Source organism: Pongo pygmaeus, chromosome 13 (assembly GCF_028885625.2).
Source record: "Pongo pygmaeus isolate AG05252 chromosome 13, NHGRI_mPonPyg2-v2.0_pri, whole genome shotgun sequence".
Classification (NCBI taxonomy): Eukaryota; Metazoa; Chordata; class Mammalia; order Primates; family Hominidae; genus Pongo; species Pongo pygmaeus.
This window is the reverse complement of record NC_072386.2, coordinates 111,517,717-111,534,870: the sequence shown is the minus strand read 5'-3', so window position 1 is coordinate 111,534,870 and position 17,154 is coordinate 111,517,717. Positions and strand designations below refer to the sequence as shown.

Here is a 17,154-nt window from a genome sequence, read left to right as displayed (position 1 = left end):
AAGCAAAATTCCCAACTTGATTTAAAATACAATCTTCTCTCCCAACCAGGGCTTGCTGCAGGTGGGACCCCTATAGCTGGGAATAGCGTCACGGGCAGCTGCTTCTTTCCCTGGACTTTCCTTCTCAGCTTACTAAGGCTGCTTAGTGTGGCTGTTTCTTTCTTTAAGATTGTAATAAATTAAAAATGCATAACATAAAATTTACCATCTTAACTACTCCCAAGTGTACAGTTCAGTAGTGTTGAGTATATTCACATTGCTGTGCAAGCTGTGACTTCTGACCTCTCCAGTGCTAGAGGGATTGGTACGGAGGAAAGGTAGAAGAAAGGGGAGCAGAAGAGCTTACTTGACCAGTACTACCATAAGATGGCTTTCAAGGGCTTTAAAGCAGACTCGGACTCTTTCATGGGCATGTCCATGGGCTTTTTAGACACTCCCCCAAACTCTCTCTCTCTCTTCTTTTTTTTGAGATGAAGTCTTGCTCTGTCACCCAGGCTAGAGTGCAATGGCGCAATCTCGGCGCACTGCAACCTTCACCTCCCGGGTTCAAGCGATTCTTATGCCTCAGCCTCCTGAGTAGCTGGGATTACAGGCGTGCGCCACCATGCCAGGATAATTTTTGTATTTTTAGTAGAGATGGGGTTTCACCATGTTGGCCAGGCTGGTCTTGAACTCCTGACCTCAGGTGATCCACCCATCTTGGCCTCCCAAAGTGCTGGGATTACAGGCGTGAGCCACTGTGCTTGGCCACTCCCCCAGTCTCTAAAGACCTTTCACCATTCCACGTTCATTGCACCGCACTGTATCCCATCGTTCACTCCTTCTGCCGCCCTAGGAATCCAGCAATGCGTTCAATTTGTCACCCTTCCCCTCTGGACAAAACTAAGAGGGCTTTCACGTCAGCTTTCTTGTGCATGGCCTGCTTCTAGTCCATGGGAACAGCGTTCTTTGCCCACACCAACTTTAGGAATTGAGGCTGATCTGAGCAGAGCCACCTCTCCTTTGTCTTATTTGTCTAAAATGGTGCCCATATCATTGTTAAGTTTTCTTGGGTGGCTGGTATATGCTATCATGAGACAAAGCTCACCATGTTTCCCCTTCTCAAACTACCGTTGACGTGTGCATGCATACACACACACACACACACACACACACACACACACATTCATACCCATATAGGAGAATCAAAGATGAATCCAACACTGTTTCTTAAGGGATTCAGTCTATTAGGGGAACTACAACATGTGCCTATAAGACAAGTACAAGGCAGGATCATTTCTGCTGCATGCAGTGGAGAAGGCTCCATGGAGAAGATGGCCTCTGAGCTAGGTCTGGAAGAATGACTAAGGTTTGGATACACTGAAATGAAGTTATTTCTGAGAGGAGAAGTAACGTGAGCAAATACCCAGCAGTGGGACTCAAGGGAGGCGCAGACAGAGACCTTTAAGCAGTTTGCTTATATGAGACAAGTGGAAGATAAGGCCAAGCCAGACCGAAAACGAACAAGATAAAGGGTTTGGATTTTTTCCTGAAGGAACTGAGACATTTTGAAAGTTTCTGGACAGCGCTGCAGGATGGAGGATGGATTAGGGAGGGTAGTGACTAACTCTTGGTAAAATGTAGGGTCCCATTAGGAAGAAAAACAAAACAAAAACCTTTCAGGACCTGCTTTCTTTCCCAGAAAAAACCCTGCCCTTTGGAGCCTCTCATGTGTTTGGTTGATAAAGGCATTTGATCCTGTTTTTTACTGTTAGTTAAGGGGCCTCAGCACAGCTGCCAGTCCCAGGAGCCTATTCCCAGCTCTGAGTCCTGGTGGGGCTGCTTGACCCATTCCCCTGTGTCCCCCAAAGACTGTGTCCCCCGAAGATTGCTCTCTGGTAGCGTACAAGGAGAAAGACTTGCCTTTCTGGGCAGCAGGGCCAAGGAACCCTGGCCTCTGATGAGTCCAGCCATAAAGGCTCCACCCTGGGCCCCACTGAACTCAGACCTGCAGCCAAATGGAAAAAATCCAGGAGGCTATGAAGCCAAGAAAAAGAAGATTTGGATTCAAATCCTAGCTCTTCCTCTTCCCTTTCTGACCTTGAGAGACCTCACTGAGCCTCTATGTCTTAATTTGTAAAATGGAAACAAAATCAACTACCCTACAGGTTTACTTGCCAAGATGAAATGACAGAGATTTGTAAGTATACCTTGCACATAGCAGCCATTCAATAAATATTCCTCGCACCTCTTCCCCCAAAATCTCTCTGTGTCTCCATTCCCTCACTTATTAAATGTGATGGAGACCCAAGAATAAAGTTGAATGAGGTGATTTTCCTAAACCTCTGTCATCTGCCCCACACAGAGGCCCTTGGGAGAGCAGAGGGCCTTCATCTGAGCTCTTGAAGCTATTTATTCTTTTATTTTCAAAAACATTAAAAAAAAAACACAAAAGACCCCTTGCTAGTAACAACACTGACACACACTTGCAATGGGCCAGTATCCTCTAACCTCTCCCCACTACCACCATCTGACTTAGGTTCCCATCTGTAAAGCAGCCTGGGGCAGGTCCCATCTGCAACTGCCCACAAGGTTGGGAGGACAGTGCCCGGCAGAGGGCGCTCCGAGTGTAACCTCCTAGCCAAGGCCCTGGGGGAAGGCAACAGGCCAAGGAAAATTCTAGTGGAAAAAATGAAGAAAGGATTCCAGGTTTATGAGTCCCAGACTTTGAAAAACAAAACTGCTGAGTTGTCTCCTGAGTTAGGAAAAAGAACACCACAGCCGCCTTGAGATTTCCAGGAAACTATTTCTGAAGGCTTTGGGCAAGGCTGGCAGGGGGCTGGCAGGGGAAACTTGGGCTGCCCCAGCTTAGGGTCCAATGCTGTGGCGGGTAGGAGATGGAGGTGGGCGGTGTGCATGTGGGAACGTCGGTGTGCACGTGTTCTTCAGCATGGTGGGGCTATGTGGGTTTACATGTGCCCTGTCTGTACACGTTTGTAATGAGCCTGTGGGTACAATCCCACCAGTACGTATTGAGCGCCTTCTGTGCTCCGCTGGGCATAGTGCCAGGTGATGGGTTGCACCAGCAAATGAAACACAGTCTCTAAATTCATAAAGCTTAGTTTAGAGAAGGATGCAAAGTAACAGGCAATTTTATTTCAGAGTGCAGGCATCTGGGTGTTGGTTTGTGCAGCGGTTCAGAACACTGGCTTTGTGGTCAGGCAGCCTAGATTTTGACATGATCTTAGAGATCTTTCTGACATTCAGTCTCCTTAGCTGGAAAGTGCAAATATTAAAACCACATCCCAGGAGATACTATGTGTGTGTCAATGTCCAATGAAGGTCTCTATTATGTGTGTGCAGGGTCCACATCTGGATGAACAATGTGAACAGCCCGGGTGAGTTACATGTGGGCATGTTCACACATCTGCTTTTGTTGTGTTTATGGAGTGCCAGGCTCTACCAGAGGTCACAAATAGTGGCCCACAGACACAGTTCATAGGGATGCTCATTTGGTTTGGGTTTATTTTTTGGCTTATAGGGTGTTCTAAAAATCAAGTCGTTTCACATAAAAATCCAGATTTCCGACTTCTTTTGAAATCTTGGATAAGCCAGCCATCCTGCGAGCATGTGCATGTGTGTGCCTGCCTGCCACAGTCTCTGCTTCCTGATAGATATGTCCTTCCCAGGGGCACCCTCCCCCTTGGCCAGTGTCCAGGGCTGTCCTTGGAGGGGTTCCAAGGCTGCTCAGGAGAGCTGGTGTGTAGACATGTTCCTTGTGAAAGGAGAAGCAGGACTGAGCAGGAGCTGGAGCCAGGGCCCCAGGGCTCCCCAAGCAGTTCCAGTTTCAGCAATCACAGGGGCCAGAGAGAGCCATGGGCCCTACCCACAGCTCTCTGGCTGTGCAGCTGGGCACTGATTACAGAAGATAATAACCAAGGATGGCAGTCAGACAGAATGGCTTTTCTTATCTATTTGATCTTGCATTTTAAAATGTTACAAGTACAGATCTGAAATGATTAAGACAATGATCTCCAGAAAGTGTTGCTAGATATATATGCTAGAATTCTTTTTAAAATTTACAAAAAGATTATAGGCTCATGCCTATAATCCCAGCACTTTGGGAGGCCGAAGCAGGAGGATTGCTAAAGCCCAGGAGTTTGAGACCAGCCTGGGTAACATAGTGAGACCCTGTTTCTTAAAAAAAAAAAAAAAAAAAATTGTTTTTTTTAATTAGCCAGGCGTGGTGGTGCATGCCTGTAGTCCCAGTTGCTTGGGAGGGTGTGGTGGGAGGATCACTTGAGCCCAGGAGGTGGAGGCTACAGTGAGCCATGATCACAACACTGCACTCCAGCCTGGACAACGGAGTGAGACTCTATCTCAAAAAAAAAAAAAAAAAAAAAAAAAATTGCAAAAAGGCTAATGGTAGAAGCTAAACACATATTTGTTAAATACATCTGGGTAACCCACAGGTGTGAAAGGTAGGGTTAATATTTCCTGGCATCCCTGAATCCTCTTATGACGGCAAAGAAGTCCCTCTTAATATATAATTACTGGGCCCCCTCTGTGTATAAGATGCAGGCTAGGCACAAAGGAGCCTACAGAGATGTCTGTGCCCTGCTTCTTGGCCCTCAGGAAACTCAGTCTTGTGGAGACATATCCAAGGAGAAACGAATGCAGGAATAAAAGGACAGAGTTATTACTAAGATTTCTTAAGACAACAGGGCACCAGAACACAGAGGAAGAGGCTTCTGGACCTTGGACTGACTGTGCAAGTTCATTTCTCTCTCTGGGCCCCCATTTCCCCTTTTGTAAGAAAAGGAGGTCAGAAGAGATGAGCAAACATCAACCCCACTTTCACAACCCTCCCGACCCCCAGCTTGTGCATTCTTTGAGAGAGTGAGGGCTGCACCCTGGTTCTTAGCCTCTTGCTTCTGCGACATATTCTTACTCCCAAGCCTTGGCTTGTGCTGGGAATTCGCCTGGCCTGAGCTCTGAAAGAAATCCATCAGAGGAGGTTTTTCACATAGCTTCCCTTAAAAAAAAACACGCACAAAATGTTTGGAGTCCAAAAAGACCGTGCCTCTAGTGGAAGCTTCCAGCATCCGTTATAGGGGTTCCTGGTACCACCCCAAGTACAGGTGGGGAGAACAGCCCCTCGACAGGTGGGAAAATGTGCCCCTTCCCCAGGACCAGGGCTTGAATGATTAAAGTTTAAAGAATTAAATGGTTCATGCTGAAGGATTCCCCTGAAGTCATTCTCCCACTTTGCAGGTAAGAAAAATAAGGTTCAAGGATGGGAGGAACTTTCCCCCGCAGTCCTCCAACATCAGAGCAAATCTTCTGATTTCTGAGTAACACGTTTCCCCACTCCTTGATTTTTCTCTCTTAGGCTGAGTCCTCAAGATAGAGTGAGATGGGAACCTCCACACTGTACCCTTCCTCAGCCGGATGTTAACAGCTGTTGAGTTCGAGCACCACGTTATTCTTGTGCTATACTAGCCAGTGGCCAGGGAACCCAAGCCTCCCAAAGGTGAGTGTGAAGAAAGAGCAATAATTCCGTAGCCCACAAAAAGGCCCTGGGGGAGCATGTCCACCTTTGGGAGTGTCTTTGTTTCCAGAGTCCATGAAAGAAGGAATTGTCACACAGCAAAACCAGTCGCTTAGAACAGGACACATAGGTAGCCAGAGATGGCAAAGAAAGGCAGTAGGCCGGCTAGTATCAATGTCTTCCTCATCATTGGCATCTTAGATCATGTCCCTATCAAAGGGTCCGTCTGCCAAGTTCTTCCCCTGAACCACATCACCTGACCATGAGTGTCACTGGCACTTCCATCAGAAATTGAAATCCCCATTGCGCCTTCAAAGTGCATAACCAATTAGTAAAACCCCAGGGACTGCTTGGTGCCTACAATTCAAATAACTTCAGAGGTTCTTTGTTTCTTTTCTTAAAATCTGGAAATCTCTTGGGATAGAGAAAATCACTGGACATAGAAACTCCCTTCAACAAACAACCCCAGATTTCTTTCCAAATTTTTGCTGGAATGATATTTCTGACTTCACAACACGCAGGAAAAGGCCAGGTTGAAGATACTTAATAAATGTTTTCTGGTGGTGGGGAAATCATCATTAACTATTGTTACCATAAGTAAAAATTTGTATTAATAGCATCTTGCATATTAGTCATTTATTGAATAAATATTTAGTGATGTCTCCTATGTACCTAGCATCATGCTAAGCCAGGGGAAACAACAATGAAATCAGATACAGCTTTACTTTCATGGTTTTAATTCATCTAATTTCATATATTCCTATACAGATTTTCATATATTCCTACAATTTCATGTATTCATAATTCTGTGGTAGAAAGAAAAAAAACCTGTAAACAGGCACGTTTTAAAAAACGCTAGTTATTATAAGTGTAATAAGAACCAAGATGGAGATTAACAGAAGGAAATTTGGGACATTTTTAATCATCAGACCATAGCAAAAAGTACACGTGTTATGCTATCATTTTTATAAGATCATGTTTTATTTCTTTGTTTTGTTGTTGATACCAGTTCTGTGTAATGTACCAAAGGGAGATACTGAATTTGGATTGAAGAACCCAGTACCATTTGGTCTTCTAATCTGATAGGTTGCTGACAGCTTGTAATCATCTGTTTAATTAAATTTCCTGGTTCAGGAATCAGAAGTTATCAGAGCAGATTAAAATGATGCTAACAGAAAAGCTGTTCACTAATTGTTTTTACTGAACACAAGCCGTATGACAGAGACAAGGCGTGCTGCTGGTAATGAGAAGAAGGCACTGAAGGGCTGACTGGGGTTGAGGGAGTGATAACCATTCTGGGCTCCACATTTTAAGGGCTGTTGACAAATAGGAGCCTGCCCAAATGGCTGTGTTTAGCCAGCTGGATTCACTTACGTGTTCCATTCATTCTGCTTAGAATGGATTATAAATCTCTGCTCTGGGAAACAGTGCAGGCCAGGAGGTGATTGGATGCTTAGAGGCAAAGTCTAGGGTGCACATCACTTGTGCTCCATCATCTCATCATCTCCAATGCAGAATGGCTTGCAAATCTGTAATTATCTAGAATCCCCCTGGCTGCAGGAGCCACAAAGGCTACTAGGTTAGGCAGACAACTTCAATGTCAAGGGTCGGATTGCTAAGGGATTGGGGCAAAACTGGAGACTGAAAGCCTCCCCATGCCTCTTAGAACAAACCAAACATATTAATACATGGACAAGAAGGTAGAGGGCGGAGGCTCAAACGCTGCCCACTTCCCTGTGTTCACTTTCTTGTTCCTCAGTCATGGCTCCATGGTCAGACCACCAGATATGAGGCTTTGGCCAGATGAACTATTTCTCTTTTTAAAGTTATTTTTAGAAAAAAAAAAAATTCAACTGGGTAGACATGAGTGGCCTCCAAAAGATTTTGTTTCCTTTCTGAGTCAGGTTCAGCCTCACTGGGCTCGGCTTTCAATTTCTGTTGCCTTGCTGCTCCCTGGGCATTCAGAGGTCCTCTGGTGATGCCCCTCCATTTCAAGAGCCCCCCAAATGAAGCTGAATGACTACAGATAAGTTTTTGGTACTTTCCAAAATTAAACTATTTCCCTTGGTAAATTTCCAGCAAATGAGCTCATTAATCTGAAAACAGGATGTGGCACATGAAGAGAGTGAGGTCAGACTGCCTGCTCTTTTCACTTACACTGGCTTAGGGCAGAGAGGAAGGGGTGGGTGGGACAGAGGAGAATGGCTTTTATAGGCCCCAAATCCTTGAGAAACTTTTCTTCAAAAGGCCCTTGTGCAGTGTGCCCACCTTTGGAAGAGTCGTTGTTTCCAGAGTCCATGAAAGAAAGAATTGCCACACAGAAAAACCAGTCTCTTAGAACAGGACACATGGGTAGCTACAGATGACAAAGAGAGGCAGTGAGCTGGCTAGTATCAATGTCTTCCTCATCATTAGCATCTTAGAGCATGTCCCTGATCCATCTGCCAAGCTCTTCCCCTGAACCACATCACCTGACCATGAGTGTCACTGGCACTTCCATCAGAAATTGAAATCCCCATTGCGCCTTCAAAGTGGCTAGTCCCATAAACAACTAGAAAAACCCCAGGGATTGCTTGGTGCCTAGAATTCAAATAACTTCAGAGGTGCTTTGTTTCTTTTCTTAAAATCCGGAAACCTATTGAGTTAGGGAGAATCACTAGACTTAGAAACTCCCTTCAACAAATAACCCCAGATTTCTTCCCAAATTTTTGCTGGAATGTTATTTCTAACTTCACAACACCCAGGAAAAGGCAAGGTCAAAGATAAATACATGTTTTCTGATGATGCGAAAACTATCAGACTAATTGACTCAGAGTCCATCAATTTTTATTTATTTATTTATTTATTATTTTATTATTATTATTATTTTTCAAGATGGAGTCTCACACTCTCGCCCAGGCTGGAGTGCTGTGGCGCCATCTCAGCTCACTGCAAGCTCCGCCTCCTGGGTTCACACTCTTCTCCTGCCTCAGCCTCCCGAGTAGCTGGAACTACAGGTGCCCGCCACCACACCCAGCTAATTTTTTGTGTTTTTGGTAGAGATGGGGTTTCACCGTGTTAGCCAGGATGGTCTCGATCTTCTGACCTTGTGATCCGCCCACCTCAGCCTCCCAAAGTGCTGGGATTACAGGCGTGAGCCACCGCGCCCGGCCGAGTCCATCAATGTTTAATAGACACTTAACTCTTTGAATCCTTTTCCCCTATAATTGAAAGGCCCCACAGAGGCCACATCTGGACAACCTCCCATAGATTGCAGAAATTCTCTCTTAGAGGCCCCTGAGATCCCCTGCTTGTCCACAAGCAGCATCTCCCTCCCAGGTGGGCCTCTGAGGTCCCCCTGTCACTAGAGTACCCTGTGTTCTGCAGCTTCCGCCTGTCTAGCAGAAGTTGGAGGACAGCAGCTCTGCCTCCAATAAGTGAGAGACTTACACGCATGCCAGGTTAAAAAACAAGTAAAAGATCGTTCCCTGCTCTTACAATCCAGTTGAGAGTCAGGACATAAAAAGGGACCCTAGGCCGGGCGCGGTGGCTCATGCCTGTAATCCCAGCACTTTGGGAGGCCAAGGTGGGAGGATCACCTGAAGTCAGGAGTTCGAGACAAGCCTAGCCAACGTGGTGAGACCCCCGTCTCTACTAAAAATACAAAAATTAGCCGGGCGTGGTGGTGGGCGCCTGTAATCCCAGCTACTCAGGAGGCTGAAACAGGAGAATCACTTGAACCCAGGAGGCAGAAGTTGCAAGGAGCCGAGATTGGGCCATTGCACTCCAGCCTGGGTGACAAGAGCCAAACTCCATCTCAAAAAAAAAAAAAAAAAAAAAAAAAAAGGACCCTAACACATAAAGAGATTTTGAGGTGTTAAAACAAACCAACAAGGTGGGCAGCCTCATCCCTCCCTCCACCATCAGTCCTACAAGGTTAAGACATCTGACAGAGAAGGAGCCCTTGTCAAATTGGTAGTTCGCAAACATAAAGGTTGTGTAGCTTTTAATCTAAAATTCTACCCCAACACGAAGTTCCATAACTATTTTGATTAATATATTCTTAAGGATTTAGCGACTGTGTGTGTGTGTGTTTAGACGAAAACAGAAACGGTTCCTTAAAATACCCAGTAAAAGCACAGTGCCTTGAACCACTTAGTACTATCATTTTCATCAAGTACTATCAAGTACTATCACTTGATTGCTCCAGCCCAATAAGCTTGGGCGAGCCTGGCACTGTGCTAGGATCTTCTGGAGAAATCCAAGAACGGTAAGACTGCGGTTTTACTCCTCTTCGCCTTCACACTACTCGGATTTCGGGCAGGCAGGGGACCAGGGTGGGGGCTCCAATTCCCGGTTTGTGTTTGTTTTTTCAGGGGGCATTTTACTGAGCGCTAAATACGCGCAGGTGCTGCACCAGGTGCCAGGAGCCCCGCACGCGGAGGAGCAGCGTGCACGCGTGTCAGTTAACTGGGCGCACAGTGCCCGTGGCGCCGCAGACCCGGCCCTCTGACTCAGTTTCCCCGCATGGGGATCGCTCGCCCCGCCCCGCGGCAGTCTGGGAAGCAGCAGCCCCCGGCCCCGGCCCTGCCTTCCCGGTTTCCGCCCGCGCGGCTGCGTCCTTCACACTCCACCGGAAGCTCCCGGCCAGGCCGCCGGTAGGAGGTGGTGGAGGCGGTGCCGAGGTTGGCTGCCCTGCACCCCTGCCCCAGGACCGCAGGGTGGCTCCCTGGCCCCCTTCCTCGCCCCGAACGCCCCTCTCCAGCTCCCGCTCGCTGAGGCGGGGACTCCCCGGGCGCAACCGGGGACCTGGCACCTCGGCTGCAGAGCCCGCCCCTGGACTCACTGCCCCCAGCCCAGCCGCGGGCGCCCCGGCCCCCCAGGGGCTCATTCCTCTTTCCGCGGGCACCGGCGCTGCCTGGCTCCCAGCGCTGAGCTCGCAACTGGATATGTCGAGGTGGCGACGCGACACTCCCCCGCCCTCGGGCGGGCTCACGGACCGGGTTCAGGGCTCAGCCTGCAGAGCCGGGCGGCGGGGGCTGTGCTGGCGCCGGCAGGCGCGAGGAATCACAGAGCGGGGCGCCCAGCCTCATCATGGGGCGGCCCACGGAGACTTCCCATGGGAGTGGGGTCTGGTGCAGGGGCGCCCCGAAGGACGAGTGGGAGATGGGGACACGCGGCGCAGAGAGACTCCTCGTGGATGGAGCCGATGGAGGCCCAGTGTGGAAGAGAAAGGGGTCAAGGAGACGGATAAGGAGCCACCAGAGACGCGGGGGGAATTCCCCGCAGAGGATGCGGGAAGCCGGGGAAAGGAAGGGATTCCGGAAGGAAGGGCTGAGAGCCGGGTCAGGTGCTGGCAGGAGGACTGGTTGGATAGAAACTGGGGCGGGCCCAGGGCATTTGGCGTCCCCGACATGCATATACACTTGGAGAGATGATTTCCTGGAGATCCAAGTGCCTGTATAGACAATCTTTTCTAGAAGTTCTACCGTTAAGTGAGGAGAGAGTAGATGTAGAAATTGGAGACGAGAATAAAGAGTGTTTCAAAAGCGTGCGTGGTTACAGGACTGGCTCTGGGTTCAGGAGTCCCCACTCACTAGCTGTGAGACCTTAAGCAAGTCGCTTAGCCTCTCTGTGCCTCAGTTTTCTCATCTGTAAGTGGGGGATGATGATGGCAATACCTGCTTCACAGAGTGAAAATTAGATGAGATGATGTCTGTAAAATTACGTAAGACAATACCCAAAAGTAGTACTATTTTTCCCTTTTCTTATTAGAGCAGCTTGGGCACATTTTGATGTCCGTGGGAATGAGCAGGTAGAGAGGGTGGTATTGAGGCCGGAGGGGAGAGAAGTCTTGGGTGCCTGTTTTATCCCAAACCAGGCGAAGGAGGGAACAGGTAGGGCTGCAGGAAAGTTTGCAGGTATGGGGTACACAGTTAAAAGGGAGTGTCTTCTGATAGTCTTGATGCAGGCCTGGAGGTCGTTTGTTATGGGGGTGGAGGTCCTGATGTACACCGTGGCCGTAAGATGCCGTGCTGTCTTTGCCACCAGCCTGTGGCAGCCCTGGTGTTACACCAGGGCAGGTGGGCAGTTTAATGTATCTCAGGTCAGATGACCTGCCCTGCCCACCTGTTGAGGCTCCAGTAGATAGACATGAAAACACAGTATAAGCATAATGCACCACTTGAATCCTTTTCTCTGAGGAGCTGGAAGGCCTGTAGTCACCATCTGAGCCAAATGTCATTCAAGTACTTCACTTGGGTTACACACCACACTTTGACCCACAATCTCATTTAGTCATCACAACAATTGGGTGAAATAGGTATTATTGTCCCATTTTACAGATGCAGAATCTGAGTTTCAGGGAAGTTAAGGACTTTGTCCCAGGGCCCACAGTTAGTAAGTGGTGGACCCAGGATTTCAACTGAGCTCTGTCTGACCTCAAAACCCATGATCTGAAACCACTGTGAAAGTTTGCAAAACCTCTGTAGCAGCTGAGCAGGATGGAAAGATGTGTAGGGATCGTCTTCTCCATTTGATAGATGAGGCAAGAGCTGGGTACTCTGATCTCCATCCCAAGCACACAGAGCTTGGGGCCCCACAGCTCTGGTGTGATTCCCACTCCACTACCAGAGGCTGTGTGACTTTGGACCAGGCATCTTGCTTCTCTGACCCTATATACAGCTGCAGAAGAATTCCTTGCAGGTTGTTGTAAGGATTTGGAGGGAAACTGTTGCTCAGCACACAGTACACATGCCAGGAGCCATCGTTTCCACAGTGCACTTTTCCTGCGAACGTGGATCTACATCCCACTTGGCTGCTGAGACCAGCTGCTGTGATCTTGTATTTGTTTAGCGCTTTGTTCTCCTTGAGGCAGCCAAGTGGTGGCACCTGACCGGAGCATGTAGCCACCTATGACTTCCTGAGTGGGGTGGTGCAGGGAGGGCCCTGAGGAGTCTGTGGTCCTAGGCCTTGGATTTCATCAGGGCTTTCCTGCTCCTTCTGGTTGCCTCAGTCCCAGGCAAGATAGGGTCCCAGAATCTTATAGCTCAGAGGCCACCTGTTGCAACTTCTTTTTTACAGATGGAGTCATCAGAACCCACTGTGAGGAAGTGACTTCTCCTTGAGGTCACCCAGACACTCAGAGCAGAGCAAAAGCGCCTAGAACTTGAAATTTTGGACCTGCCTCCAACACCCTGGGGATTTCCACCAGGAAGGTGAGCACCCCTACTGAGAATTCCAGGCTGCTCAGAGGTGCCAGGGAACACAGACCAGGGGCCAGCTGTGGCCCTCTCCTCCGAAGTGCCCAGGGAGGTGGGGGAAGCCAGCGGCAGCCTGCGATTCTCAGCCTGGGGAACTCTCACTGTGCTTTCTGAGAGTCTGTGACACGGGTCATTTTCTCTGACTTGCTCTCTTGCTTTTTCTCACTCTAAAAAAAAAAAAAAAAAAAAAAAATGACTGGACACTCCTAAAGCCTTCAGTCACCATCCAGGGGATTTTTATCGCCACAAAGGGTAATTCCTGCTCCATCCCTGCTGTGACTCAGCTGTGACGTTGAACCACACAAGCCAGAGAGAAGAAGATAAAGTCATCAGAGCTCCTACTCACCAGAGAGTGAGGCCCAGGCTAGGACTCCACAAGGCTAGTCCCCTGCCCTGGAGCAACTTAAACAGGCCCTCTGGCCAGCCTGGAACCCTGAGATGGCCTCCAGCTCAGGCAGCAGCCCTCGCCCGGCCCCTGATGAGAATGAGTTTCCCTTTGGGTGCCCTCCCACCGTCTGCCAGGACCCAAAGGAGCCCAGGGCTCTCTGCTGTACAGGCTGTCTCTCTGAGAACCCGAGGTGAGGTGATGGAGGAGCGGAGGGTGGGCAGAAAGTGGGTGCCAGGGAGGGACCTCTGATGGGAGGTGAGGGGCAGAGGAGCCTGTGACTTCAGGCAGGTGACTTTTCCTGTCTGGGCCTCAGTTTCCACACGCTTTTCTCACACTCCCTGACACTGCCCCTCTGGCTGTGGTGGAAGGAGAGGAAGCCACAGAAAGGTGTCAGCTCCCACAGGGGAAAGCCATCCACACTGAGGAGAGCCTCGAGGCTGTGAGGCCACTGTCTCACTGTGTGGTCTGGTGCTCTGCTAATGTCCCTAAGCCACAGCTTGCTTGTCTGTAAAGCTGTTTTCTGTGTCGTAGAATTGTTAATGAAGCCCAATGAATAATAATCACAAAAGTTCTTATAATAACAAATATAAACCTCTTGGTGAATGACAAACTGTTAGACGAATATCTCTCCTTCCACAGCATTGCTCATCACCTCAGACTGTGTTTGCTGGGAACCCTTTTGGAGGGGACAAAGAGATCGATATATATTTGTGTATTTAATGATATTTAAAATATTAATAACCCAGAAAGGCATGACATCAGTACTATCGTGGACATCCCTCTTTAAGCAATTATGCACCTACTGTGTGCCAAATGCTCTGCCCTCGGGTCCTCAGCACAGCTTAGAGGGGTGGATACTATTATGATCCTATTTTACAAATGAGAACACTGAGGCCTAATAGATTAGGTCAGCTTTGGTCAGTTTCCTGGCAAATATGCCCTTAAACTGCCTCATGTGATGACCTTTTGTTTGCGGTTTTACAGCTTAAGAAGGTGGGAAAGCTGAATCAGGCAAGTGAGAAGTTCAAACATGATGACAAAGGAGGAGGCTGTGAGAATAGCGAGGAGAGGCTGTGGCGGTGGAAAGGCCAGCCGGGGGGTGGAGGAGCAGAGGTTGACTGGTTTTACCATCAAGCGGATTGTCAGGGTTCAGCTCAGGTTCTGGTGGTGGGTCTCCTGGTTTCCCCTCTCCCTCCTTCCAAAACCTGGCAGAGGAGGGAGCTGATTGGAAGTTGGAGGGCTGAGGCCTGAGGCCTAAGTCCTAAAGAGCTTCTACTCAGCTCTGCTCCTGACTCACTCTACCTTGACCAATCCACATGCCCTCTGGGGCCTCATTCCCTCACTTGTAAAATAGGCTATCTCTGTAGCGTAGCAGGTCAGGAGCTTTGTAAAAACACAGTTGCTGGCCAGGCGCAGTGGCTAATGCCTGTAATCCCAGCACTTTGGCAGGCCGAGGCAGGAGGATCACTTGAGGTCAGGAGTTTGAGACCAGCCTGGCCAACAAGGTGAAACATCATCTCTACTAAAAATACAAAAATTAGCTGGGCGTGGTGGTGCACACCTGTAATCCCAGCTACTTGGCAGGCTAAGGCATGAGAATCACTTGAACCTGGGAGGCAGAGGTTGCAGTGCGCCGAGATCACACCACTGCACTCCAGCCTGGGCTACAGAGTAAGACCCTGTCTCAAAAAAAGAAAAACCCCCAAAAAACAGACCAAAAAACCACAGGTACCCAGGTGTTACCCATTAGAATCTGACACCCACTCCTGATTAAGAACTTCCAGGCCAGATGTTCTCTGAGGCCCTTTCTTGTCCTAATAGGCCATGATCCTCTGTAATTACTAAACATATAAGACCAAAACCAAATGGAGGACCAAATGAGAAGAGCAAATATAGTCATATGTCAGCAATCTCTTGCCTAAACCCCTGAGATCAGATGTGTTTTGTAATTCAGAATTTTTTTTAGAAAAGCAAATCAGGGCATCATGTAATTGGCAGGGAATGCGGCAGCACCCTGTAATCAAGCACATTAATGTTTCTGCAATGAAACATATATATATTCACACTAAGTGGGGCAAGTAAGGGCTATAATAGCTTCCGGTCAGTGCAGTCAGGGCAGGTTTGGCAGCCCAGGAAGCTCGCTGCAAACTACCAAAAAATGTGGGATGCTCGGCAATTTTGCGATTTAGGAACTGTGGCTCTGGGATTGTGGACTTACATGATCACCACCCTGCTGATCCTTGAGGCTTCTGGAGCTGTCAGGAGAGTGGATGGTGCAGGGAACTGTAGTGCCTCTCTCCAAGGCTTTGTCCATGTTTCCCCAGGAACGGCGAGGATCAGATCTGCTCCAAATGCAGAGGGGAAGACCTCCAGTCTATAAGCCCAGGAAGCCGTCTTCGAACTCAGGAGAAGGTACGTTGGCACATCACGGAAAGGCATTTGTCCGTTGTCTTGATTTTTCCAGGTTGAGGCCAAGTAGACAGCTGCCCACTCCGCCCCTGGTAGGCACCTCTCAACTAGTACCGAGTCCAGACTGAATTCGCTTTATAAGGAGTAAGGAGACTGATGTTCACAGTGGTGAAGTGTCTTGCCTAAAGCCACCTGGCAATAGACTTAGGGTGAGAACAGTCCAGACCAGGGGTCCACAAACTACAGTTCATGGGCCACATCTGGCCCACCACCTAAGCAACGAGCTAAGAGTGGTTTTTGTATTTTCAAATGGTTGAACAAATCAGAAGAATGATAGGCCATGCGTAATGACCTGTAATTCTCGAGGCTGTGAGGCCACTCTCTCACTGTGTGGCCTGCTGCGCTGCTAGTGTTCTCAAGCCACAGCTTGCTTGTCTGCAAAAATGTTTTCTGCATCACAGGATTGTTATGAGCCCCAATCAATAATAATCAAAAAAGTTCTTATAATAACAAATATAAACCCCTTGGTATATGACAAACATGCCTGTAATTCTGAAGTGTTAGAATTCGAATTACATAGAATTACATGCCTGTAATTCTAACACTTTGGGAGGCCGAGGTGGGTGGAGAGCTTGAGCCCAGGAGTTTGATACTAGCCTGGGCAACATGATGAAACCGCATGTTTACAAAAAATATAAAAACTAGCCTGGCATGGTGGCACGTGCCTGTAGTCCCAGTTAATGTGGAGGCTGAGGTAGGAGAATCGCCTGAGCCCGGGGAGGTCGAGGCTGCAGTGAACCATGGTCGTGTCACTACACTCCAGCCTGGGTAGCAGAATGAGACCTTGTCTCAAAAAAACAAAAAAAGATATTTTGGGACACATGAAAATTATATAAAATTGAGTAGTTGCAACAAAGACTTCATAGCCCAAAATATTTACTATCCAGCCCCTTACAAAAAAAAAGGTTAGCAAACTCCTCATCTAGATGGTTCTGTCTGCCTCTGTTTGCCTTTAGGCGGGGAGAGACCATTATCAGCTTACCTCTTGAGCTCTGCCAAACTGTGCTTCTAGGAATAAGAGACACATTTGGAAGTGTGATAGGCCAGAGAGACATTTTCAGGAGCTACAATTTAGAACCCTGGCCCTCCCAAGCTGGAAGGACCCTCATAGGTTACATGTCCTGCTCAGATGTTCCACGTGCTGTCCAGAACTGATCCATTCCCACCAGCTCATGACAAAATGATAAAAATAAGGCAATTCTATAAATCAGTTTATGTAAACTAAATTCTTTCCATTTATAAAACCAACCTTTACTCTGAGATTGTGTCTGTCCTATGCATTTCTTTATATAAATGAAAGGATGTAATCGTAGATGATAGTTTTTGGCAAAGCCTTTGCTAAGTAAAATTAAAAAGATGGCAATCTCTTTGTTAATCTCTCAATTTTAAAAAAACACACTCGTATTGGTCCACGAATCCAAACAGGCAGGAGTCACTGCTCAAAATCAAATCCTCTTGTTTACACACGGGGCCCTGAGACCTGCAGAGGAGTCTCATTGCTCGGCCACCCTCTCTACCTCCACTGA

At 48.1% G+C, this 17,154-nt stretch overlaps 1 protein-coding gene across 4 annotated transcripts in view; it reads left to right on the top strand.

The window, feature by feature from the left end:
• Window positions 1-5,497: 5,497 nt before the first annotated feature.
• Window positions 5,498-17,154, top strand: part of TRAF1 (TNF receptor associated factor 1) — a 31,045-nt gene continuing 19,388 nt past the window's right edge. Inside the window, exons 1-4 of one of the 4 annotated variants that reach the window (XM_063649872.1) lie at window positions 5,498-5,512; window positions 12,593-12,726; window positions 12,984-13,349; window positions 15,484-15,571. In XM_063649872.1, coding sequence (XP_063505942.1) covers window positions 13,210-13,349; window positions 15,484-15,571 — 228 coding nt within the window. In that variant the 5' untranslated portion in view covers window positions 5,498-5,512; window positions 12,593-12,726; window positions 12,984-13,209. Of the gene's footprint in view, window positions 5,513-9,763; window positions 9,780-10,136; window positions 12,727-12,983; window positions 13,350-15,483; window positions 15,572-17,154 lie in introns of those variants that run through there. The other 3 variants (XM_054501856.2, XM_063649871.1, XM_054501854.2) reach the window with 3 other exon arrangements.